Genomic DNA, 24,336 nt, shown 5'->3' with positions numbered 1-24,336 from the left:
CTGTGGTGTGACCAGTGTCACAACGGCGTCAAGACCCAGAGACAGGCAGGGCCTTGCAGGAAGAACACACCCTGATCCCTTGGACCCCTGCCTGCTCCCACTCGGGCCTGTGCTGCATTCTGCAGGCCCCTGCAGGCCCCGCGTGCCGATGAGCGGGAGGACCTGGCTTCTGCACACAGAGCCCTGCTCCTCCCTGCCTCCTCCTCATCCGGGCCCAGCCCCCACCTTGCTGAGCCTTTCCTCCCCCCCCTCCTGGGGCTTTCAGACAGGCCACGGGCAGAGGCGAGCCCTGCAGTCCCTCTGGGTGAGGGGGGAGGAGGCATGGGCAGGGGGAGCAGGAGGAAAGCTGGCCTCAGGGTGGGGGACTGCATCTGCCTTTTCTGGGAAATAGCATCATCACTGGGCGCACCTGTCACCATGGCGACCTGAGGGCAGGCACAATCGAGGGACCATGTGCTGAGTGCAGAGGAGTGGGGGGATTGGTTGGGGGCTGCTGGGGACACGGGGTGCCCTGGAGGTTGCTCAGTGGGAGGTAGGGGAGGAGGCACCAACCCTTTTCTGCCACCCCACACCCTAGCTCAGGGCTTGGGGTCTATGGGGGCATGAGGGCAGGATCTAGGGGGCACTCTTGCACAGCTGGAACATCTTTTCCTTGAGGACTCGGGGTGGGCAGACAGAGGGCAAAGACGGAGAGAGAAGGAGAGAAAGATTCACAGAACTGAGACCTCTGCTTTGAGGCCAGAGGCCTGCCTGGCCGGAGTTGGGATGCTTAGGAAACTTTTGGCCTCACATGCAAACAGAAGAAGTGAACTTGGGACTCCAGGAGAGCCACAGAGACCCCACAAGGCATACCAGCTTCTGCTGCAGGCTGCGGGCAGGTCGGTGCCCCCCCCCGCAGAAGCCCACCGCAAGCAGGCTGCACAGGAGGGGAGGGCAGTGAGGCACGAGGGAACCGTCACTTTCTGGAGCCAGTTCCGTGTGTCTTAATTTGAGCTTTTGTTTCTCCAGCTTGTCTTGCTGGCTCTCTAAAAGATGAAGCCAGCAGGGAGCGTGCGGTGTTCGCACGCAGCGGGGCTGTGCCTGTGCTGCTTAAGGAGGCTTGTTAAGGAGATGCTGATGGGTGTGTGGAGCCCACTGGGTCTGGCTGATAACGAGAGAGAAAGGCCAGCTGGGGGCTGGGCATGCCCGGGAAGGAAGATTCTGCTCACGCGTGTGGCTCGGGGAGCCGGCATCTTCTTGCCCCGTTGGCATATCCCTCCTCTCATTGAGATATCGGCTCACTCTGAGTTCGTTTATTCATTCCGTTCTCACCAAGCATCTGCTATGTGGCAGGGCCCACGCTGTGGGTCGGGGCCTTGTCCATTCTCCTGAAAGCCTGTTAGTAAAGCATCATGGGTGTGTGGAAGTCAGGGTGGTATAAAACCAGGTGGGCAAGGCGCGAGAGATCTACTGAAGAAGGCTGCTCGCCCCCTCCAGCCCGCCCTGTGCGGCCAGACCCAGCAGCCCCAGGCCCCGAGCTGCTGCTGAGTAGGCACCGATGAGAGAGGAAGTCAACGATGGTGATGGCAAAGGCTGTGAGGCAGCTGTGCCCTGGAGGTGTGCTCCTGGAGGAGACCCCCCCCCCCCACGCCATACATGCACACACAGGGACCTCCAGCCACACACTGAAGGAGGCTGGGGTGGGGGTAGGGTGGCAGCGCTGGATTCTAGTCCCAACTGTGACCTTCTCTATTCCTGACCAACCTGTCATCTGTCATGTGAGGATGCACAATCCAACTTTGTTTTATTTTTGTTCATTCTTTCGAGAGGCAGAGAGTCCATTGGTTCACTCCCCAAATGGCTGCAATGGCCAGAACTGGGTCAGGCCAAAGCCAGGAGCCAGGAGCTTCTTCCAGGTCTCCCACATGGGTGCGGGGGCCCAAGCTCTTGGGCCATCTTCTGCTGTTTTCCCAGGTGCATTAGCAGGGAGGGAGCTGGATTGGAAGTAGAGCAGCCAGGACTCCAAACGATGCCCCAAAGGGATGCCGGCATCACAGGCAGTGGCTTTCAGCACCGACCCCAGCACACGGGTCTCTAAACTGGCATCTTAACCGCTAGTCCAAACACCCATCCTAACAATAACCAACGAGATTGAGCTGACAGGGTGAGCTGGGCGCTGAAGCTCGGGAGGAGAGAGGCCTGGCCTTTGCCCTCGACGAGCTGGACTGCAGTTCTATGAGTTATCTCTCACTGCATAGCGGGTGAGCCCAAAGCTTGGCTGCCGAAAGCAGCAACAGTTGTCTCACAGCTTCTATGGTCAGCACCCTGGGCGCACGTTAGCTGGGTGGCCCCGGCTCAGGGGGTCTCTAACCCAGATGCGGTCAGGCTCTCGGCCAGGATTGCTGCCGTCTCAAGGCTTATCTGGGGGTGGAGAATCTGCTTCCAAACTCACTCACAAGGCTGTTGGCAGGAAGTCTGGGGTCCTTGCTCAGGTTGGCTGGAGGCCCCTCTCTAAGCGGTTTACATGTGCTCATGGCTTGATAACTGGTTGCCCACAGGGCAAGTGATCAGAGAGAGCCCAAGATGAGCCATGGGGTCTTGAGCACCCTGATCTCAGAAGTGACATGGTACATCTCCTGCCCCATGTGACTGGTCACACAAACCAAAGCTGATGTGTGTGTGTGGGGGGGGGGCACACAGAGATGTGAGCAGCAGGGGTGGGGAGAGCACACCAGTGGAGCTCAGCTGTTGCAGCTGTTGTCCTGTGGACAGTGAGCCAGCCTGTCAGCATCCAGGATGGGGCTCCTGTCTCTAGTCCAGGCTTCTGCCCCAGCCCCCGTGCAGGTGCATGGTGGAGAGGGAACTGAAAGGACTTCCTGTGCCTGTAGGACTGGGCTGAGATGTGCATGGGGCGCCAAGCAAGGGCCGAGAAGGGCATCAGAGAGTTGGTCGGTTCCCCACCCCATGCAGCGTGTCCTCACCACTGCACGGGCCCGTCCCCCTGCTACCTGAGTGCCTGTGTCCTGGCGTCTTAGCAAGGACTCTGGCCCGAGTCCTGACCATGTGCCTGGCCCACAAAAGGGGCTGGAAGGGAAGATCCTGTGTGCAAGGGAGAGTCCAGAGTCAGGGCTAGACAGCGCAGGGTGGGGCCAGGCCAGGGAGTGGCTGGAGGTGGGAGGGGCCCCTGGGCAAGCACAGCCGTGGCTCTGGCCTCTGGCCTCTGGCCGGCCGGCCAGCTCTTCTCCCCTCTTGTCTTTCCCTCCCTCTCAGGTGTCCCCCTGCTGTTTGTCATCCCCTGGGGCATCGTCAAGTACCTCTATGAGGATGAGGGGTGAGTGTCCTGCTCCGAGGGGTAGGTGTGCTGAGGTCATCATTCTCCAACTTCACTGGATTCCTTGGCCCTGGGGCCCATGGCTTCCACCCATTGCGGGGATGAACCATTGGAGGGACCAGGATCTTAACACACAGATTTGGTTCTGTAATCCCTGCTCCCTGGCCCTTGCCCCGGTTGTATGTAGACAAGTGGTGCTGGGTGTGTGGGGTGCATGGAGCCTCCTGTAGGCATTCCTATAAAATCTATCAACGAATGTTCTGTCCTTTTGCGTACAGTGCCAAGTGCATGCGTGACTGTGATTGTAGCCCAAGAAAGCATGTTTGGGGCCGTGTGTGATTGTGTATTTGTGCGCGTGTTTGTGAGGCTGTGTGCCTGCAGAGCACGATGCGTTGCTGGTGACTCCTGGTGGCTGCACGCCTGGCACTCTGCACCTGTACTCGTTTGCCAGCCCCTGTGTCTGCATCGTGAAGTCTCCCAGAGTGCATCTGTATACTGTGTGCCCCTCTCTCCCCAGCTGCTGGACCAGGAACTCAAACATGAACTATTGGCTCATCATCCGGCTGCCCATCCTCTTTGCTATTGGAGTGAGTGCCCATGAAGGGAGTGGGCATGGCAGCCTGGGTGGGGGTGCCAGGGGAAGGAGTGGGGAGAGTGAGATGGCCCCCAGCCACCCACCCACTCTGCTCTGCAGGTGAACTTCCTCATTTTTATCCGAGTCATCTGCATCGTGGTGTCCAAACTGAAGGCCAATCTCATGTGCAAGACAGACATCAAGTGCAGGTGCTGTAGCCAAGCTGGCTTTGCTGGGGGCCCTGGGCTCTTCCTCCCAGCTGAGGCTGACGGCCTCCCATGCTTAGTTTGGAGCCACACCTGCCCCTCTTCTCCCACCCGGGCCTGACCTGATGTCCCCAAGCATCCATGGGCAGCCCCTGGGCTTGTGGAGGGTCTTGACCTCTACCCTTCCCTCGAGATGGCCTGTTTCAGGGTACTTAGGGCAGCAGGGTTTCCATGGCCCAGATGCCCGGTCCTGGTGGGAAGCAGGGCAGGCTCAGCAAGGGGAGACAGATCCGTGGGAGAGGTCTGGCGTGACTGCAGAGGTCTCTACCCTGCCCCCAGGCTCGCCAAGTCCACGCTGACGCTCATCCCCCTGCTGGGGACCCACGAGGTCATCTTTGCCTTCGTGATGGACGAGCACGCCCGGGGGACCCTGCGCTTCGTCAAACTGTTCACAGAGCTCTCCTTCACCTCCTTCCAGGTGACCTCACAGTGGGGGGCACTCACTGCACCAGGCAGACGAGGAAGATGGGTAGGACAGGGGACCCTCACCCAAGGAAAGGTCTGTGGTTGGAGCCCAGCCAGATCTAGTTTTCCCAGGGGTCCCGACCCCCAGGTCAGTGTTGTCCACAAGCACGTGGGACAAGAAGCCCCCAGATGTGGCCCTGGGCACCTTACCTGGCGTAGCAGCTGCTGTCTACTGGGAGGCAGGCACCTTGCGAGCTACTTAACACACACAGTGCATTTAATCCTCGCAGCACCACAGAGGTGCCCAGGATCACGCCCATTTCACAGAGGAGGAAACTGAGGCTCGGAGATGCTGAAACAAGGTTTACAGGGTTACAGAGTCCCGAAGCGAAGGACTGATGCTCTCCACTAGCATGAGAGGATGCAGAGGATGTGGTCCTGGCCCTGTGGGAGTATCGCAAGATACCCATAGGCGTGTGGGCCTCACTGGCAGAACCCAGTTCTGGAACAGTGGCTCTCCGAGTGCACAGATGGAGATGGGCTGGGGAAAAGTCTCCACTCTGGAGGAGGACAGAGCGGTGCCCGCACACGGGGCCTCCTTGCCCTCTTGCGAGGAGAAGGGAAGGCTCCCACCACCCTGCCCCAGCTCTGCCCGGGCCGCCCAGCTGGAGGAGCACCATGTGGGGCTGGAGCCGTGAGGCTGTCTGGCCGGGGCCCTCCTTGCTGACAAGACCTTGTTTCCAGGGGCTGATGGTGGCCATCTTATACTGCTTCGTCAACAATGAGGTAAGGCTCGAGGACGCGCTGTGGGGACCCTGCGGGCTGCTGTCATTGTCTGGTCTGGGCTTGGGCGGGGGGACTCCCATCAGTCCTTTCAGCCGAGACCCCCGGGTACTCCGCTGGGGCGCTGGAGTCGAGGAAGCAGCTTGTCCATCACTTCTGTTTCCTGTGCATGGTCTGTCTCTCACAAACACACACTTGTGGGTGTACCCTAATGCTATGAGAACTTGGGGAAGACCCAGCCTCAGTTAAGGGGGTCCAGAGTGAATTACTGAGGGGTGGTGGCTGTCACCATCTCCTTTGTCTCATGTTGCTCCCTTTCCCCCTAAAAACTCCTGCTAGAATTCGGATTTCCATATTCCCATTGTTCACATATTTTCATATGTGAGGCTTGGAAAGAATACAAAAATCTGCCCCAGGTTTGGCCTGGACCTAGTGACAGAACCAGGATCCACGTGAATTCCGACCTGAAGAAGCAAGCGCTTCATTCTCTGTGCAGGTGGGCAAGAGCCCTCCTCTAGAGATGGGCGTGAGAATGCCGCCCTCTCTTCCCGTGCAGATCGAGGGAGGGGACTGAAAGCTGGGACAGGGAAGCCGGGGCGGGCCCCTCCTGGGAGGCTGGGTGCTGATGGCGACGCTGGCTCCTCAAGGCTGCTGCAGGGCCAGAGGAAACACGCAGATATCCCAGAGCACGCCGTGCATGGCCAGCGAGAGCAGGAGAGCGTCCCGTCCCTCCAGCCTCCCTTCAACAGGCTTCTCGGGGAAGGGTGGGCGGAGGGAAGCCCCCGCTTCCTAAACATCACTTCCACTGAGACGCCCAAGGGCTTTGCCACATCCAATCCTGCATGGCAGGTGCTCCCCCGACTTACAGACGAGAACATGGAGGCTCGGCAAAATGGAATGCAGAGCCCCACACAGTGGGTAGATGCTGGCGGAGCTGGAGGGCTGCAGGAGGCCTTGGGCAGGGGGAGGCAGCGCCAGGACAAGCACGGCCCACCAGTGGGATTCTGGCTGCTCCGAGGGCACCCCCAGGCTCTGTTTTGGGGGTGAGCCAAGGCAGGGGGGAGGAGGAGTGTAGGAGACTCTGAGGGGCCTCAGCCAAAGGCCCTCGACCCATGGGAGGCCGCCGCAGGATGCAAGCCCTGGTTCCCCCCACAGCCAGCTCGCCTGTGGGGCTGTCGGCCAGCGTGTTGTGCTGCCTGGCCCTGAGCATTGCTGCCACCCAGTCCAGCCCCGTGGTGAGACGGGGACAGGAACAAGGCAGCGTGGATCCCTGCATGGGGAAGAGAAAAGAGGCCGCAAGGAGAGCCGGAGGGGCCTTCCTGTTCCCTGGACCCCCGTTTCCCACTCCTCCCTTCTGTCACCAAGGCCGTGTTGCAGCAACGCGCTCTCCCCAGCCCTGCTTACACGCATGTGCTCAGCCTCCCCCGACCCAAACCCCGGGTGCAGCCTCTTCTCCTGATTCCCAGTCACCTGGTCACTGCCAGCCCACCCAGCCTCCACCACTGGCCCAGCTTTGTAAGGAGGGAGAGCTTCGTGCAAGACCCTGCTCTGCCCTGGGTAAAGAACTTGAACTTGAATCCCCAGAGTGGCACCTCTCTGATCAGGCCTGGTCAGAGGCCCTGGTGGCCTCTCCTGTCGGGTTCCCCAGGCTAGTGCCATCAGGTCCAGGAGACCCACCCAGAGGCTGGAGGACCTGCCTGCTTTCAGCGGGCCATCCAGTTCCTTTAAACCCACCCCAGAGAGTTCCATGCCCTGGCTGCTCCAGGCACAAGGACAGACATGTCACCATCACTGGACCACAAAAGACACACGTGGCTCCGGAGCTGAGGCCTCTGTCCACGACCGCTCTCTAGACTCAGGGTTGCCATGGCAATGCCAGATACTTGTGACCGGAGGGGAAAAGATGAACTAGACAGTGGTCCCGCGGGACTAATGGTGGCTGGTGGGCGGGGAGTGGGGACGAGGGAGAAGTCTTGCTGGTGGCCCTGTGAGCTGTTCCATCTCAACAGTGGCTTCTGTGAGTGTGCCTCGGTTTACCGCCTTTCTCCCTCCTCCCCTCCGAGTGGAAGGGCTGTGCGACAAGGGTGGCCTCCCTGCAGCTGCACCAGAGGAGGCCACCACGGGTCCTAAAGCGTCCCCACCACAGCTGTCGGCACACATCAGCCAGGCTGGGAAGTGGCGCAGAGCAGGACGGCCGTCCTCAGTGTCTGCTCAGCCTCCTTCCCTCCCCCAGCCACGCCATGGACCCCGTGATGCTGCCCGGGATTCTGGGGCCGTCCTGGCAGGCGGGCTCTGGGCCATCTCAGCTCTACTCCGTGCAGAAAAAGTTCTTTTAAGGGATGGCATGTGGCCACTACGCCAGGCGTCTTGCTGGGCTTAGCGAGATGGATGGCGACGCGGGAGGCGAGGAGGGTTGTTTGCACGGGGGCTGGTGGGGGGATTGGCAGAGAGCCCCCATCCTGCGGCTGCTGGCAGCCGGCCCTCCTGGTGGCTCGGGCCTGGGAGGAGGAGCTGGGGGCCCCAGGCCTCCCGTGGGGGAAGACTGCTGGGCAAGGGTGGGCATAAGCAAAGCCGCCCCCACAGCCAGTGTGTTGTAGTCTGCTTTGCGCTGCTTTCGGAATTCCTGGAGAGGAGCTTCCTGGGGAGAGGAAAGGTTTCTTTGAGCTTACAGTCAGGAAGGAGGCTATGGCTGAGGATCAGGCAGCCCCCGTAGCCCTGCGTCCACGAGGCTGGTCACAGCGAGCGAGGGTGGCGCCATCACACCGTGACCCAGGAAGCAGACAGTGAGCCAGGCTGAACTGGAGCTCAAAGACCCAACCAGCTGAAGAGAGCCAGGCTCCGAGGGCACACCCCCAGTGACCCAAACACCTCTTGCCAGACCCACCTCCCAGATGCCCTCACTAGATCCACCCTACACCCTTAATCCATCAACTATGAACATCAAGACCTCAGCGTTTAAATGCCTGCATGCATCCCGTAACACAAGGTATAGGAACATCACCCGAGCCGGCGCCGCAGCTCAATAGGCTAATCCTCTGCCTTGTGGCACCGGCACACCGGGTTCTAGTCCCGGACGGGGTGCCGGATTCTGTCCCGGTTGCCCCTCTTCCAGGCCAGCTCTCTGCTGTGGCCAGGGAGTGCAGTGGAGGATGGCCCAGGTGCTTGGGCCCTGCACCCACATGGGAGACCAGGAGAAGCACCTGGCTCCTGCCTTCGGATCAGCGCGGTACGCCGGCCACAGCGCGCTGGCCGTGGTGGCCATTGGAGGGTGAACCAACGGCCAAGGAAGACCTTTCTTTCTGTCTCTCTCTCTCACTGTCCACTCTGCCTGTCAAAAAAAAAAAAAAAAAAAAAAAAAAAAGGAACATCACCCGGAAGAGCAGGCCAGGCCTCTCAGCCCCACCAGCTCCCTGTGGGGACCAGAATCACTGGGCAGCACAGGGAGCCCCAACACTGCCACAAACCCACAAGGGGGTGGCTTCCAGGATGATCCTGGGATTTGTGTGTGTTTTTTTAAAATTATTTATATGTGTATTTGAAAGGAAAAAATGACAGGGAGAAATGGAGGGGGATTTATTTGAAAGAGTTACAAAGAAAGAGAGAGAGGGAGATACACAGAGACTCTTCCATCTGCTGGTTCACTCCCCAAATGGCCAAAACAGCCAGAGCTGGGCCAGGCCAAAACCAGGAGCCAGAAGCTTCATCCGGGTCTCCCACATGGATGCAGGGGCCTAAGGACTTAGCCATCCTCCGTTGCTTTTCAAGGCACATCAGCAAGGAGCTGGATCAAAAGTGAAGCAGCTGGGGCTCAAACCAGTCCCCATATGGGATGCTGGCACTGCAGACAGTGGCTTAACCTGCTACGCCACAACACCGGCCCCTGTCTGATGGTTTATTTCCCAAATGCGTGCAACAGCCATGATTGGGCCAGGTCAAATCCAGAAGCCAGGAACTGCATCTGGGTTTCTCACCCAGATGGGTGGCAGGGACCCAAGTACTTGAGCCATCACCTGCTGCCTCCCAGGGTGTGCATTACAGGAAACTGGAGCAGCAGTCAAGGAGCTGGCACTCAGACCAGGCAACTCCAATGCAGGACACAGGCACCCCAAGCAGCGGCTTCCCGGCTGTGCCACAGTGTCCGCTCCTGAATTTATTTTTGCCCACCAGTTTGGTCCCCAAGCATCAGCCCTCTTGAAGAAGCATCTCTTGGTGAGGTGGCCAGAGCCCAACACAGCAGGGATTGAGGTCACCTAGGCTGGAGCCACCATGGTCGCAGTCTCCCTGGCTAATGAGATTAGGTCAAATCCAGGGTGAGGAGCACTCATCGACAACCCTTTCATTCTGTTACTTGCTCCAGCTCTCCCACCTTCCCTCCCTTCTTCTCCCAGAATAGAAGGCCCCAGAGTGCTCGGAGGGGCTGTTGCAGGCTCTGCGAGGGTTAGGGCTGTGCTGGCCCCTTCTCTGCGTCCCAGGCTGAAGGCAGGACAGGGCATTCTGGTTCTCCTCCAACTTCTCTCTCCCCAGCTGCTGTCTCCCTTCATTTCTCCCTCGCTCTTATTCCCTTCTGTTAAATAATACGGTGATGGATTGTAAAAGGTACTTAGCTGAATCACAGAGTTTAGAGATGGAAAAGATCAATTAGGTCATCAAGCCCATCTCTCTCCCAAGGAGAGGCAGAAAATAGGAGACAACAATAAACAATTTTATTGGGATATTAATTTAGGCGCCCGAAGGCCTTGACTTGTGTCTCTTAATATAATGCGGCGAATTTTTTCCCTTCCCCACTAATGTAATAATGGGGCCATTTTGTGGGCACTTGGTTCGGATGATGGCTTTTGTTTCTCTGCTTTTCCCACGGAAGGTCCAGATGGAGTTTCGGAAGAGCTGGGAGCGCTGGCGGCTCGAGCACTTGCGCGTCCAGAGGGACAGCAGCATGAAGCCCCTCAAGTGCCCCACCAGCAGCCTGAGCAGTGGGGCCACGGGAGGCAGCAGTGTGTACGCGGCCACTTCCCAGGCCTGCAGCTGAGACTCCAGGCCCGCCCTTCCTGCGCTCCTTGCTGCTGGCTGGGCGGCCAACCCAGGTGGGAGAGACCCTCCCAGGGACAGGGGGAGGAAGGGACCACGCACACACATTCATCCCTGCTTTCCCTCCCGGAACCCATCAGACAGGCAGATGGGCAGTGCCTCCTGGGACCAGGGCCGCATTTTCTCCGAGGAGAAGCAGCCTGCTAATTTGATAACGGTGGCGGGAGGAGAGGAAAAACGATTCTGCTAAAATGAGGAGGATTTCTTCCTGTTAAGCCACAAGGCCCTTGGGGTTCCCCCAGACAGAGCAGCAAATCAACCCCAGACGCAAACTCAAGGTCAATGGCTTATTAGCGGGCGTGGGGCTCGCGAGAGGAAGTGGTTCTCAAAGAGGCCAATTGCAACCACAGCCAGATGCAGAGCTGGGGTGATGTGAGCCAACTCTGCTGGCACCCTCGTGTGCCCCCTCATCTCTCCACCCACTCAGGGTGGGGGTTTCGTTTGGGCCACCACCAGCAGCTGTGAGTGGTGTTGAGAACAAGTTACGGAGAAGACTACTTTGCTAGTGCCCACTTCTGCCCTGGGGTATCTGGCTTGCATGGGAGCTGGCCTGCCCAAGTGGCTCATCTCAGGCCACTTCAGGAATTTCCCACCATGGGCACCGATGGCCTGCTACAGCCGGGAACCCAGACAGCCAAGAGGTCCCGTTCCTCCAGCTCTCCATTCTGCCTGTGGCCAGACGCAGCGTTTGAATGGGAGTTCAGGTGCACGCTCTAGCGTCAGGGGCTGTGATTGATCTCCATCATGACCACGGAGCAGGCTCCCCCTGCCGAGGGATTTGCCCCACGTGGGAGCTTCCATCTGCTTCATTCATTTTTCTTTATTGCTGTGAGTAGTCTGAATGTGCAAACGTGCAATTCTTATCTTTTCCACCTGCTGGGAATAGGAACCAAATCATAGTTACTGGGATGTTGTTTGGAGGAGTGGGGGTAGTGATTGGTTTGACTCACCCACACTTCGAGCTAATTAATATTTGCCCTGCTCCTAGCCTCATCTCATAAATAATGAGCAGCAGAAAGTCTGGATGGAGAAAATCTTTTCAATCCCTTCCCTAGCTGTGGAGAGCAACCTGGTGTGTAGTGGATCTGCAGATACCCAGACCACGGAGGACAGTCATCCTGGGAGGGTGGCCATGAGTTCAAGGGTGCTAAGGAAGTTTCCAGAGAAGGAGGAAACTTGAGAGGGCACAGGGAGAGACTTTGCATGGATCCCTTTGTGGGTTGATCTCTCCCTCTTCCTATGACACATTCTCCTGTGCCCCTCAGAGAGGCATGTGATGTGCGGGGAAAATAATAATGGCACATAAAACACATCAAGCAGAAAATTCCTTGTACTTCAGCTTCAGTGAAGTGTTGTGTCTGTTAATAGGGGAATTGAACCTCAGGCTAAAGAAAGAGTTGTGCAGACTGCCTCCTTGCCTGAGACTCGTGTGTGTGTGTGTGTGTGTGTGTGTGTGTTGGGGAGAGCATTCCCACCTCCCCAGAACAAGGGCAGACTTCCAAGTAGGCACCACATATTTGCTTTCTCTTGGGGGGGGAGGGGCATGAGCACCAGTGAGTTGATAGGGGTACAGGTCTGACACACGTGTTCCTCTGTTGAATGAACTGAAAGAATTTTTAATACATTAAACAGCAACAAAGAAAGAGACAGATTGAAATCTGCATGCAATGAATTATTAAGGGGAGGGATTTTGAGGAAGAAGGTGATTAGTTAGGCACATGGGAAACTCAGATACTTTGGTTGAAATGGTAAGTAGGGTTCTCTTCCCAGCTGCGACTGTTGGTGCCTGATGTCAGAGGGCTCATTGTAGCCCAAGCCCTGTAACACTAAGGAAGTTTCTGATTTGCAGATACCACAAACTGAACTGAAGCAACCCCTGCTTTGCTCCAAGACTCTCTACTATTAATATTCATTTGAATGGCGCTTCACTGCCTCTGAGCTATTCCCAAACTTGCCTAAGCTAAATATAGTTCCAACAGGTCTGGGAACCTTTGAATACAATGTACTCTGAAATTCCACTAGCTGTTTACATGCCTACTGCCCTAAGTCTGGCACTGGCTGGTATCTCTGTTGTGGCTGCCTCTGTCCTAGGGGCACTTTCACTGCCCAGCAGGGTGTAGGCACTGGTTTTGTTTGAGCTGTGCTGCCAGCAAGGTCTGGTGGCTGTTGTGAACAGCAGCTGAGTTCAGCACTCTGGCCAGCTCCACTGAACTTGCTCTTAGGGGCTCAGATCCTATAAACTGGTCCCTGTCATTTCTGTCTTTGGAGCAGCTGCATCACAGACTTGAAACAAACCACTTACATTGCCAAGTCGCCCTCCCTTTAAAATGACTTTCTGGGTCACAGGCATGATTTCCAGTTGTTTCTATGCACCTTGTGCTGAAGGCCACATTAAGAGGGTTCTGGAAGACTCCAGGCAGGTAAAGGCTGCAGTCATCTCTCCGGGCCTGACTCACAGAAGTGAGGTGTGTGGCTTATCAAAGTGACTTGTCCAAGGGCACAAGGCTAGGTGGTGGCTGAGCTGGGCTAGCCCTTGCTCCCCTGCCCAGTCTTGTGAGGCCCTGGGAAGAGAAGGGGAAAAGTATAAATAGCCACTCAGAAGAGCCTTCAGTAAAAGTCGGCAGTGTCATCTGCTGCAGCAAAGGCCACAGTGTCAGATGGCAAGAGTGTCACCTCCTTGGTAATTTACACAGGTATGAGGAGGGGAAGGATGGCTCCACCATTTCTGCTCTAGGACCTTATTCACCTGCATCTTAATACTAAGAAAAAAAATGCATCAGAGCACACATATGCATAAAAGCAGCATGTGAGCCATTCTGGAGAGCAAATTTGCACTCTTTTAATGGGCAGGCTTGGATTTTCTGCTGTGTGTGTGTGTGTAAGGCTACACTGATAGCCACACACAGTATACTAAAAGACAGTCTTGGACCCCTCCTTTGCCTGATATGCCCAGAATTTGGAGAAGAAGAGGCAACCGGGCAGCTGTGGGCTAGTAGAGGTGGCCCGGGGAGCATCCGTGCCCGGGATGCCCAGCCACCCTCACTGACACAGGCCTCAGCCGCTCATGGCTCGGAGACTCCACTTCCTCTTCCCTTCCATTTCTGTCTTCCACAAGAAAAAGAACATCAGGAGTGCATGGTTGTCCTGTGCATACCTGAGTAAAGTTAGGAGATGATGGATGCAGAATCACCGCACTCCCCATGAAGGTCATGGGCCCACGCAGGCAGTGGTGAGGATGGCTGGGAGTCCACATGGCAGATGCTTCCTCTCCATGCACAGACAGAGCTCCTATTACTGCTAATGCCTGCGACGTGCCCAGGGAAGGCAAAATATATTCCAAAGGTTTATTTTCTCTGAGCTAAATTGATTCTAATCTACACTGCTGACCCTGCTTTTGGCTCCTAGGAGGCAAACTCCATAAAAATCTTCAAATAAAGTGAGTAGGCTTCCTTGGCTAAGGCAGCTATGTGAATGACATGCTAAATATTCAGCAGAAACCAAATTAGTATCCACTGTAAAATTTCCCCTCATTTTTGGGGCTTGAGTTCCCTTGGGAAAGAAAATGGCCGGATGTGAGAAACCTGTGCCGACAACATCACCATGCCCTTAGCCTGCTCCCTGCTGTCCCAGACCAGCTCTTGGGCTCGGCAGAGAGCAGTATCAGGAAGCGTTGTTAAGCAGAATTTTAAACACTTTACTTAATGCCAGTGTGTCTACAGTATCTAGGATTATACTTCTGCTCTGTCAACGGATACAGATTGGCAGGAAGCAGATACGCCTCATTGTTTTCCAATAACTGGCAAGTCTCTTGGACTTTGCTGTGTCTGAACCTCTGAGAGAGGACAGCACCCTCAGCCCTTGACTGTCCTAGCTGCTGTGTTCTAGGACCTTACCTAGCAGTGGCTGCACTGTCCCCTGATGCACCCAACCTCCCTCCCCGTGCTCCCCCGTCCCCCACTGCCTCAGTGAGAGATGACCCTGCCAGCCATCCCGTGAATGCCATTCTCTCAACTGTGACCAATTTAGGGGTGCAGCTGAGAGAGAGGAGCTGCCAGGGCTGAGAGCATGTCCCATCCTATCCTCTGGCGCAGTGTGCAGCGGCTCAGCCAACGGCTTGGATCCTAACTTACATCGGGGTTGTGCATCCTCTCCAATAAAGCTTGTCAAACTCTCTATAATTAGTTAACCTGAACAGTCTAGGTTGACTAATTATCAGTGTGTCAGAGCAATCCCGGAGCAGGAAAACATATATAAATGAAGTGTTTGGATGTGGTGAGAAAAGAGCTCCCGCCCCACGGTTTGGACACACAGCAACTGCAATTCTTGGCTTTGTGGGCGAGCCAGCAGGGCCGCTGACAAAAGGGCAGATTGTGTCCCAGACAAACAGGGCTGGGTCTTGCCAAATGGTCCATGCTCTACCGCAAAGGCCACACCAAAGCTGCAGTTCTAAGCTCTTCCTGCTGAAAATCATCCTCACATCCTCAAAGCAGATAAACTTCTTGGAGGGGTCTGACATAGCTCTTCAGATGCACCGGGAGGGAGGGGAGCCAGGCTCTCGTGAGGAACAAAGTTAAATTTCCATCGACAGTGCTCTTGGGGGATGCTTGCTCTTCATGAATGTTTAAACAAGATCATTTTCATGCAATTTCTTGGTGTATCAATTCACGTAAAATAGGGTCTGCATCTGTAGGTAACAAATGTGTATGGTGTATAATTCCTGGTGCAGATGTGAACGGATGCAGCCTCTTCCCCAATTTGCCTTGTAAGTCAAATAAAAGCCTCCCACTGCTGTGTCTCTCTCTTCCTCTGGGAGTGGAGGTTCTCTGCAATGTCAGCCCAGGTGACTCATGGTGCAGAGGGAAAACACAAAAGATGTCATTTGCAGCCCAAGGGAAAAACTCAGAGCTCATTGCTCGTATCGTGATTTTCATCTTCAAAGCACATATCAAGTACTAATTTATCTACCAAAGCCTTTACAGGAGAACTGCAATGTCATTTAATTAGAGAAGTTGGGTAGTTGAGTGGCTTAAACAATGACTGATGCCCAAATGGATGTGTATTCTAATTCTGCTCATTCATTTGATCTCCCTTGTCTAAATGAACTCAGTCCATTAAATCCACTTAAAAAAAAAAACAACTCATAAAAGCATGAGCTCTGTTCGCAAAGCAGCCGCAGAATTTGAATGGAGCTGCTGGTGAGAGATCCATCTCCAGAAAAATAAACTTTTCTCTAATTTATATCATCGCTCGCTCTCTAGACGTGCAGCTCTTAAAGAAGAGCGGGGGAATTTCAGATTCTCCCTCATTTCTCTGTCCTTTCAGTTACTCCTGTTTGAAAAAGATGTACCATAGGAAGGTCTCTTGAAACACCCCGATTTTCAGATACGCTGTAGTAGCTGTCCCTTTGCCAACAGCGGTTCTTACTGAGAGCAAGTGACACACGTAGCCAGCCCTTGAGATCTGCAGAGTTGTCTGCATTTGCTTCTCTGCGCCAGTCCTACTCTCGACCTCATTCACTTCCCTGTTGGTGTTTTCTCCTCTCTGTGTCCTTCCTCTGCTACTCAGCAGAAGCAAAATGGGTTTTCCCCCTTCACTCCCCAGGAGAATACCTGCCCATACCAAGTAAAGACCACCACAGTTCTAGGTAGCTGCCTCTTTTTCTGAGGTTGCATGTTGACTTAAGGGGACTCAGCACCAGCCTGGAGGGATGCTCAGGGGAGCCAGCCGCCCTGCTCTGCCGAGGCCCAGCCCTGGGGGAGACATACAGGAGAATCCCTGGCCTCTGGCTTCCTGTTCACATGCAATATAAAGGCACCGTCCAGGGACTGTGCCTCCAGCGAGAGGAGGATGATGGAGGGAGCTCCACAGAGACTCTGTGAAGGCTGTCACCCGTGTGCCACATGTCACAGCATCCCCAGGGGTTGGGAGCCCCTCCACCTCTACTTCTCTCATTCTCCTCTCAGGATCATGTGCAGTTTGGGGCTCTGTCAATCTCTCTGTCTCTGTGTCTCCCTCTGCCCCTTTCTCCCTCCTTTTCTCTCTGTTCCCTGACACACACCCAAAGCGAAAACTAAAAACAATGGTTTTCGGAGATCAGTAATACTGTGTGGGGTGGCGTGGGGCATGGGGAGTGGTGGCACAGATGAGCTGGTATAGCTAACAAATGTAGCCAGGTGGTTGGAGAAGATAGCAAATGGATGTGTTATTGCCTGATGCATCCTGGGTGGGAAGAGACAATGCAGAGACCAGAACGCATGTAGAAAAAGAGAAGAGAAAATCAGCAGACTGCTTAAATGTGAAAAAGAGCTGCAGTGAAAGATGGGAGGAGGTTGCCGAGGTGGGGAGAAAGAATGAGAATTACAAGTGGCAAGCAGCAGCGAGCCAGGCTAGCAGCCCGTCTCTGGTCCCTGTTAGCGAGCCAGGCCAGCGGCCCCGTCTCTGGTCCCTGTTAGCGAGCCGGGCCAGCAGCCCCATCTCTGGTCCCTGTTATTAACTCCTGCCGTAAATCTGAGCACTTCCTCTGTGGAGTCCTCTAATCCCAGGTGGTGATGGATTCTCTTCTCTTGTACAAAGGCTCATTTTAACTCACACAATGACTCTAGGAAGAGAAAAAGGCCCACAGCCTAGAGTTAATCCAATGAAACTTTCCATTTTTTCCCCCCACTGACACCATGGCCCTCCCTCGTGTAGGACGAACAGCCCTGGGAAGTGTTCTGTAGCATACCCTCCACGCAACAATAAAATCGGTATTAATAGCTTACAAACACTAAGCCGTCCCATGCTGGGGGCTGGATTGGCCTGGGGCTGGCGCAGCCTGGTACCCCCAAAGAAGACTGGCAGGCAGGCTTTTTTGTTGTTTTTAACTTTCCGAATTCCCAGGGTGAAAGAGCCAGGACTTGAGGCAGTAAATGATGTCCACAGGAAACTTTTCAATTCCAGTGGCTGGAGGTGGCATTAGAAACACAGGGTGTGGGAACAGGACTACGCAAATGTAAGAGCTACAATGAAACTGTGGTTGCTCCACCTTTCAGTCACATTCGAGCCTCAACAATCCATAACCATCATGTGTGCTTCCGGCCGAAAGAGACAGACACAGGTGTTTGATCTCCTGAGCCTGGCTTGCCAGAAAGAATGGGATCCTTCACATCCCCAAGAAGTTAAGGTTATGGTTTTAATGAAGCCCAGTGCTACCCAGCAATTACATGTCACTTAGCAATGAAGCTGCCCTTCAAGTTCCTTTGTCTTTCGAATCCTGGTGTTGGAAGTGGAGACTAGGGAGCCACACTGCAGGAGATTTGAGCTAGACAAACACATCTCATCCTGCTGAAGCTAAGCCTGGGTCCTTCCAGTGGCATCATCTCGAAGGCTACACTTAAAAAGGCAGATGAAAAGATATCTCTGCACACGCTGTTATGTAAGATAACCATGTTATATTGAGAATTACATTGCGTTCGGATATCCTTGGCTACCACGAGACATATCCATAACGTCAGCTACACAAGGAATTCATGCAAACATCGTCTTCTAGAAATTGATAATGATGAAGCCTGCCAACGGAAGCGCTGTGGTGCCACCTGCACCAGGATGTAGCATCAGCTCCAGCAGTCACTTTCCTGGCTTTGCACACTGCCTGCTTCTCAGCACCCCTCTGCTGGCAGGAGGGGGTCCCTTGGGCATTGTCTCTGAGTCAGTTAGGGTCACTCCCTGGGTGGGAAATGCAACAGCTCTCACAATGCAGATGCCCTGAGGGCGTCGAGCCATCCTACCTCAGTAATGCCCCCGAGTTGGAGCCACCTCCACGATGATGACACGCGGGGTTCACACTCCCTCCGCCTCAGCCTCCAAGAGGACCTTCCTTACTTTCACTCAAAGGCTGCAGCTGTGAGGTCAGAGGAACCCAATGGAACTTCAGAATCTGACCTTGCTCGCTCCCTGGAGCTAAACCTTCCAGAGCTATCCTACCCTACCATGAATTTCCTGTTTGATCATCTTCCTAAGAACTGTCTCTCCCGGTTCCCCGACTCACTCTAATAGGCCAGACTTTCATTAGGCCTCAAGGCTTTTCCTGCTGCCTCCAGGAAGCATGCAAATTGTGTAAGAAACAGTTCTTGGAGGTTGAAATACAGTGTCAGAACCAGGTGTGACCCCTGAGAAGAGCCAAAGATGTGATTTTTCTTTCCCCACTGATGAGGACAGAACAATTCTTTCCTGTCACCCTGGGCCACTTCACAGTAGGTTTGGCGTGGCCAAACTCAGTCTAAATCTCAAGGGACAAGTCATTAGAAGGAATATGATTAAAACAAACTCATAATAGCAGAGCCATTTCTATCCCTAGGGATGGTCCACTGTAAATTAACTGCTACATGGGTAAAAAGTCCTCTGTCTGCAACACAGTTAGGGATTTTAAACAGGATTGGCCTCATCAACTGGTGCAGAGGTTTAAACTCCAAAGTCAGAAATGACTGGTGGGGCTGGCACTGTGGTGTAGTGGATAAAGCTGCCGCCTGCAGTGCCGGCATCCCTTATGGATGCCAGTTCTAGTCCTGGCTGCTCCTCTTATGATCCAGCTCTCTGCTATGGCCTGGGAAAGCAGTAGAAGGTGGCCCAAATCCTTGGGCTGGGCCCTTGCACCCATGTGAGAGACCCGGAGGAAGCTCCTGGATCCTGGCTTTGGATCGGCGCAGCTCCAGCCATTGCAGCCAACTGGGGAGTGAACCAGGGGATGGAAGACCTCTTTCTCTCTCTGTCTCTGCCTCTCTGTAATTCTGCCTTTCAGATAAATAAATAATTTTTTTTTCACTCCCCAGATGGCTGCAACAGCTGGAGCTGTGCCTATCTGAAGCCAGGAGTCAGGAGCTTCCTCTGGGTCTTCCCATGTGGGTGCAGGGGCCCAAGGAGTTGGGTCATCTTGCATTGCCTTCCCAGGCCATAGCAGAGAGCTGGATCAGAAGTGGAGCATCTGGGACTAGAACTGGCATCCATAAGGGATGCTGGCACTGTAGGCAGTGGCTTTACCCACTATGCCACAGTGCTGGCTCTGACAAATCTTTTGAGAAGAGAGGAGAAGAGAAGAGAAGAGGGGAGGGGAGGGGAGGGGAGGGGAGGGGAGGAGAGAGATTACTGGTGTGAAAGAGGGAGGGTGGGGACTTAATCCAATTATGGTAATCAGGAGGTAGGCTCAGTGGGAGGTGCTTGGGCATTGTGGGTGTGCCCTAAGAAGTCAGTTTTCTCAAGAGAGAGGGTTACAGAAGCTGAGTTCAGACAAGCCTCTCTGCTTCCCTGTAATGACACGTGCTCTGCCCCGGCCAGCCTCCATGCGCTCCACCCTTACGACATGTGAGACTAACAGGGCTGCCTGTCCTTGTACTGAAAACCTCCAAAACCATGGGCAGCAATAAAACTTCTGCCCTCCTGAGTTCGCCTCTCTCGAGCATTTTAGCTGTAATCAGTAAAGGCTGGGTAACACAAACACACGGGCTGTTCTCTAAGAGTTACTGAAACATGAGCATCATTATTTGTGAGGCGGTGAAAGGAAGCATTTCCCAAGGGAGAGAGGCAGGGAAGGACGTGGGCGGGGAGGTGTGTGGGAGGCACGCTGGACTGCACGGGCAGGGAAGTTCTTTCCAATGCAGTGACCTTGGGGAGACCTGGACGGAGTTAAGGGAGCAGGTGCTGGGGAGGGGAGGTTACGTCCCAGGAGGGAGTAGCTGGGGCAGAGACCCTGGAGTAGGAGCTTACACAGTGGGTTGAGTCAGTAAACTGTGGCCTGACACCTGGCTTCGGGATGAAGCTTTATTGGCACATGCAATTGCTTACATAGGGCCTGGGGCTGCTTCTGCTCTACAGTGGCAAAGATGAGGTTGAGACAGTGGTGTCAACAGAGCCTATTCACAACTGGTCCTTCAGAGAAACTCTGCCGAGCTCTTGGGCAAAATGAACATCATGGAGGTGAAAATGACCAAACCACTGCCCACCATCAAGCCAAAGGCACGTCCCCTAGGGGTTAAGAGGGCAGGTATTGTGCACAACTTGGGGTTCAAAGCGTCTTGCCACTGACTCGTTCCAGGGTGCCTGTCTGACCTCTGCTTGATGTCTGGCCCCCAGGATGCTTTGCAGTTTCCCCTGTAACAGGGATGTATGTGCACATCTACGGGCTCATGGGATGCATCCACAACAGGCCCACGTAAATGAGGTTCCCAACACAGGGGCGACCGTGCAGGTGCACGCACAGGGATGCAGCATGAACATTCACGGATAACCATTATTTGCTTCAAGTGACTTCTTTTTTAAAGATAGATTTATTTATTTATTTGACAGGTAGAGTTACAGAGAGAGAGAGAGAGAGAGAGAGGTCTTCCTTCCATGGTTCACTCCCCAAATGGCCGCCACAGCCAGCGCTGCGCCGATCCGAAGCCAGGAACCATGTGCTTCCTCCTGGTCTCCCACGTGGGTGCAGGGACCCAAGGACTTGGGCCATCCTCCACTGAACTCCCAGGCCACAGCAGAGAGCTGGACTGGAAGAGGAGCAACCAGGACTAGAACCCGGTGCCCATATGGGATGCCGGCACTGCAGGCGGAGGATTAACCAAGTGAGCCACGGCGCCCGGCCCCTCAAATGACTTTGACACCAATATGGGATTTTAGGGCAGGTCACAAGACACAGTGAAAGCACTGTCACAGACTAGGTCTCCTAGCATTGTTTTCATTCAAGTAAAACTCCCCAGAAATAAAATGTACTCTAAAACCTTGCTACTCAGAGCGAGGTCCAAAGATCAGAAGTATCAGCACTGCCTGGAACACGCTAGACGTGCAGACTATCCAGACCTACATCAGAATCTACATTATGACAAGATCCCCAAGAGATCTGGCCATTAGAATGTGGAACCGCTGTTCCAATAGCAATTGACTTCTAAATCACTCTTTCCCAAGCAAATTCAAAGAGGTTAGCATGGTTTATAGCATTCATACTAGTGAAAATTGTAAACAAGTTAAATATTTAATAACAGAGGATTGACTAAATAAATGCTAGCACATTTATCGACACAGAAATATTTTTCAGTTTTCGAAAATCAATATTGTAGCAGCCAGTGTTGTGGTGCAGCGGGTTAAGCTGCAACCTGCAACATCAGCATCCCTTAAGAGCACCAGCTGAAGTCCTAGATACTCTACTTCTGATCCAGCTCCCTGCTAACGTGCCTGGCAAAGCAGTGGAAGATGGCCTGAGTGTTTAAGCCTCTGCCAACCATGTGGGAGACCCAGATGGAGTTCCAGGCTCCTGGCTTTGGCCTGGCCCAGCCGCAGCTGTTGTGGCCAATTGGAGAATGAACCAGTAGATGAAAGCTCTCTCTCTCTCTCTCTCTCTGTAATTCTTTCAAACAAATAAGGAAATCTATTTATTTATTTATTTGAGATGCAGAGTTATAGACAGAGAGGGAGAGACAGAAAGAGAAGTCTCCCATCCACTGGTTCATTCTCTAAATGGCCACAATGGTTGGGGCTGGGCCAGTCCTAAGCCAGGATCCAGGAGCTTCTTGTGGGTCTCGCACATGGGTGTAGAGGCCTAAGCATTCAGGCCATCTTCCACTGCTTTCACAGGCCATAGACAGAGAGCTGGATCGGAAGTGAAACAGCTGGGACATGAACCACTACTCACATGGGATGCTGGTGCTGTAGGTGGAGGCTCACCCCACTACGCCACAGCACTGACCCCTATATTTCCAAATTTTAAAATTGCCCCAGTACAAACTGTTGAAATCTTTACTTAATGCATACTAAACTGATCTTCTGTAAAAAAAAAAAAAAAAAAAAGAAAATAAATTATCAATTCCCAACTTGACTCTCACTGGGATTAAACATGACAATAGGTCTGATCTGATTTCATCATCATTTAAAAAAAATCATCTATTATTTTTCACTTTATGTTTCTGTGTGGGAGCAAACTGTTGAAATCCTTACTTAATGTATACTAAGCTGATCTTCTGTATATTAAGATAATCAAAAATGAATCTTGATGTGAATGGAAGGGGAGAGGGAGTGGGAAAGGGGAGGGTTGTGGGTGGGAGGGACGGTATGGGGGGAAGCCATTGTAATCCATAAGTCGTACTTCGGAAATTTATATTCATTAAATAAAAGTTAAAAAAAAATTTTAAAAAAAATTGCCCCAGAAGAGAACAAATATGAGAGAACTTCAAAAAGCTTGCTGAAAATGGAATTAAAAGAAAAGTTTAGAGGAGCAACATTATGGCCCAGTTGGTTAAGCCACTACCTATGACACCAGCACCCCATATTGGAGCACTGGCTCAAGTTCTGGCTGCTCTGGCTTCTAATCCCGCTCCCTGATAATGTTCCTAGGAAGGCAATGGAGGATGGCTCAGGTGTTTGGGCCCCACAAGGGAGACTCAGCTGGAGTTCTGGGCTGCTGGCTTTGGCTTGGCCCAGCCCAGGCTGTTGCAGCCATTTGGAAAATAAACCGTCAGGTGGGAGATCCCTCTGTCACTGTTTCAAATAAATAAAATAAATCTTTAAAAAAAAATAATAAATTTAGGGGCAGGCATTTTGCCTAGAGGTTAAAATGCCTGTTAGGATACTGGCGTCTCAGATCAGAGTGCCTGGGTTTGAGTCCAGCTCTGCTCCCAGTTCCGGCTTCCTGCTAGTGCTTCTTGGGAGGCAGCAGGTGACGGCTCAAACAGCTGGACCTTTGCAGCCAGGTGGGAGACTCGGGCTGAGCTCTTAGCTCTTGGCTTCAGCCTGGCCTGGCCCCAGCTGTTGCTGGCATTCTGGAGGTGAGCCAGTGGATGTCTATCCATCTCTTTGCCCCTCAAATAAATGTTTAAAAGATAACTTTTGATACAAAAGATTTGAAATCCATGAATAGTGTTTTTATACAGTACATTTCCATGAATGTTTTGATACTATAATCTTATAAAAATCATTGGTAAAAATATAACTAAAAATATTAACAGACTCTCTCAGTACATTAAAGAATAAAATCCATCACAGTCAAGAGTGATTTCTTTCAGAAACAAAATGATGGGTCAACATGAGTAAGTCTGCATTTTAATTGACCAGAGAGAAAAATCATCTGATTAGTCACCACCACACTGAAGGGGGACTTTGTGAAATTCCATGTCCATTCTTAATTTAGGGAAAAAGGCCTGTGAGTAGCATAAGTGCAGGTGAATAATTCTTTCACATGTGCATTTGCATTTGCCTTGTTGGCTTCTGTTTTCTCTCTATCCATCCACCTACCCCAAAGCCAGCATCAAGCTTAATGGGAAAGTAATGGGGATACTCATTCAAGTCAAGAACCAGACAAGACACCACTGACTACTACTCAGATTTCACATTCTTCTGGATGTTCCCAACAATGTTAGAGGAAAAGCAAGAGGTATAAAAACTAGGGGAAGGAGCCAGCACTGTGGCATAGCTGGTAAAGCCGCCGCCTGCAGTGCTGGCATCCCAAATGGATGCTGGTTCGAGTCCTGCCTACTCCACTTCCCATCCAACTCTCTGCTAATGGCCTGGAAAAGCAGTAAAAGATGGCCCAAGTCATTGGGCCCCTGCACCCATGTGGGACACCTGCAAGAAGCTCCCGGCTTCGGATCAGCCCAGCTCCGGCTGTTGTGGCCATTTAGGGAGTGAACCAGGGATGGAAGACCTCTCTCTCTCTCTCTCCCTCTGCCTCTCTGTAACTTTACTTTTCAAATAAGTAAATAAATCTTAAAAAGAAAAAAAAACTAGGGGAAGAAGAATGGAATTTTACATTACTTTAAAAGGGAACGATTATCTCTGTGGAAAATCAACAGGAAAACCATTGTCATTATTAAGAGAACTCAGGGGTGGGACAAAATTGCTGAGCTGAAAATCAATAGATTTCACACGTGTGAGTGTGCACACATACACACACACATGCA

The 24,336-nt window shown here is 53.2% G+C and overlaps 1 protein-coding gene across 2 annotated transcripts in view; it reads left to right on the top strand.

Annotated features, from left to right (window-relative positions):
- Nucleotides 1–11,756, top strand: part of GLP1R (glucagon like peptide 1 receptor) — a 35,652-nt gene extending 23,896 nt beyond the window's left edge. Inside the window, exons 8-13 of one of the 2 annotated variants that reach the window (XM_002714692.6) lie at nucleotides 3,250–3,310; nucleotides 3,828–3,897; nucleotides 4,005–4,093; nucleotides 4,430–4,568; nucleotides 5,300–5,341; nucleotides 10,200–11,756. In XM_002714692.6, the coding sequence (XP_002714738.2) occupies nucleotides 3,250–3,310; nucleotides 3,828–3,897; nucleotides 4,005–4,093; nucleotides 4,430–4,568; nucleotides 5,300–5,341; nucleotides 10,200–10,364 (566 nt within the window). In that variant the 3' untranslated portion in view covers nucleotides 10,365–11,756. The remainder of the gene's footprint in view (nucleotides 1–3,249; nucleotides 3,311–3,827; nucleotides 3,898–4,004; nucleotides 4,094–4,429; nucleotides 4,569–5,299; nucleotides 5,342–10,199) is intronic. The other variant, XM_089333966.1, reaches the window with a different exon arrangement.
- Nucleotides 11,757–24,336: the final 12,580 nt, after the last annotated feature.

The sequence above is a fragment of the Oryctolagus cuniculus genome, chromosome 5 (genome assembly GCF_051225735.1).
Source record: "Oryctolagus cuniculus isolate XC-2025 breed Fujian yellow rabbit chromosome 5, ASM5122573v1, whole genome shotgun sequence".
NCBI lineage: Eukaryota > Metazoa > Chordata > Mammalia > Lagomorpha > Leporidae > Oryctolagus > Oryctolagus cuniculus.
This window is presented reverse-complemented; position numbering and strand designations above follow the sequence as displayed.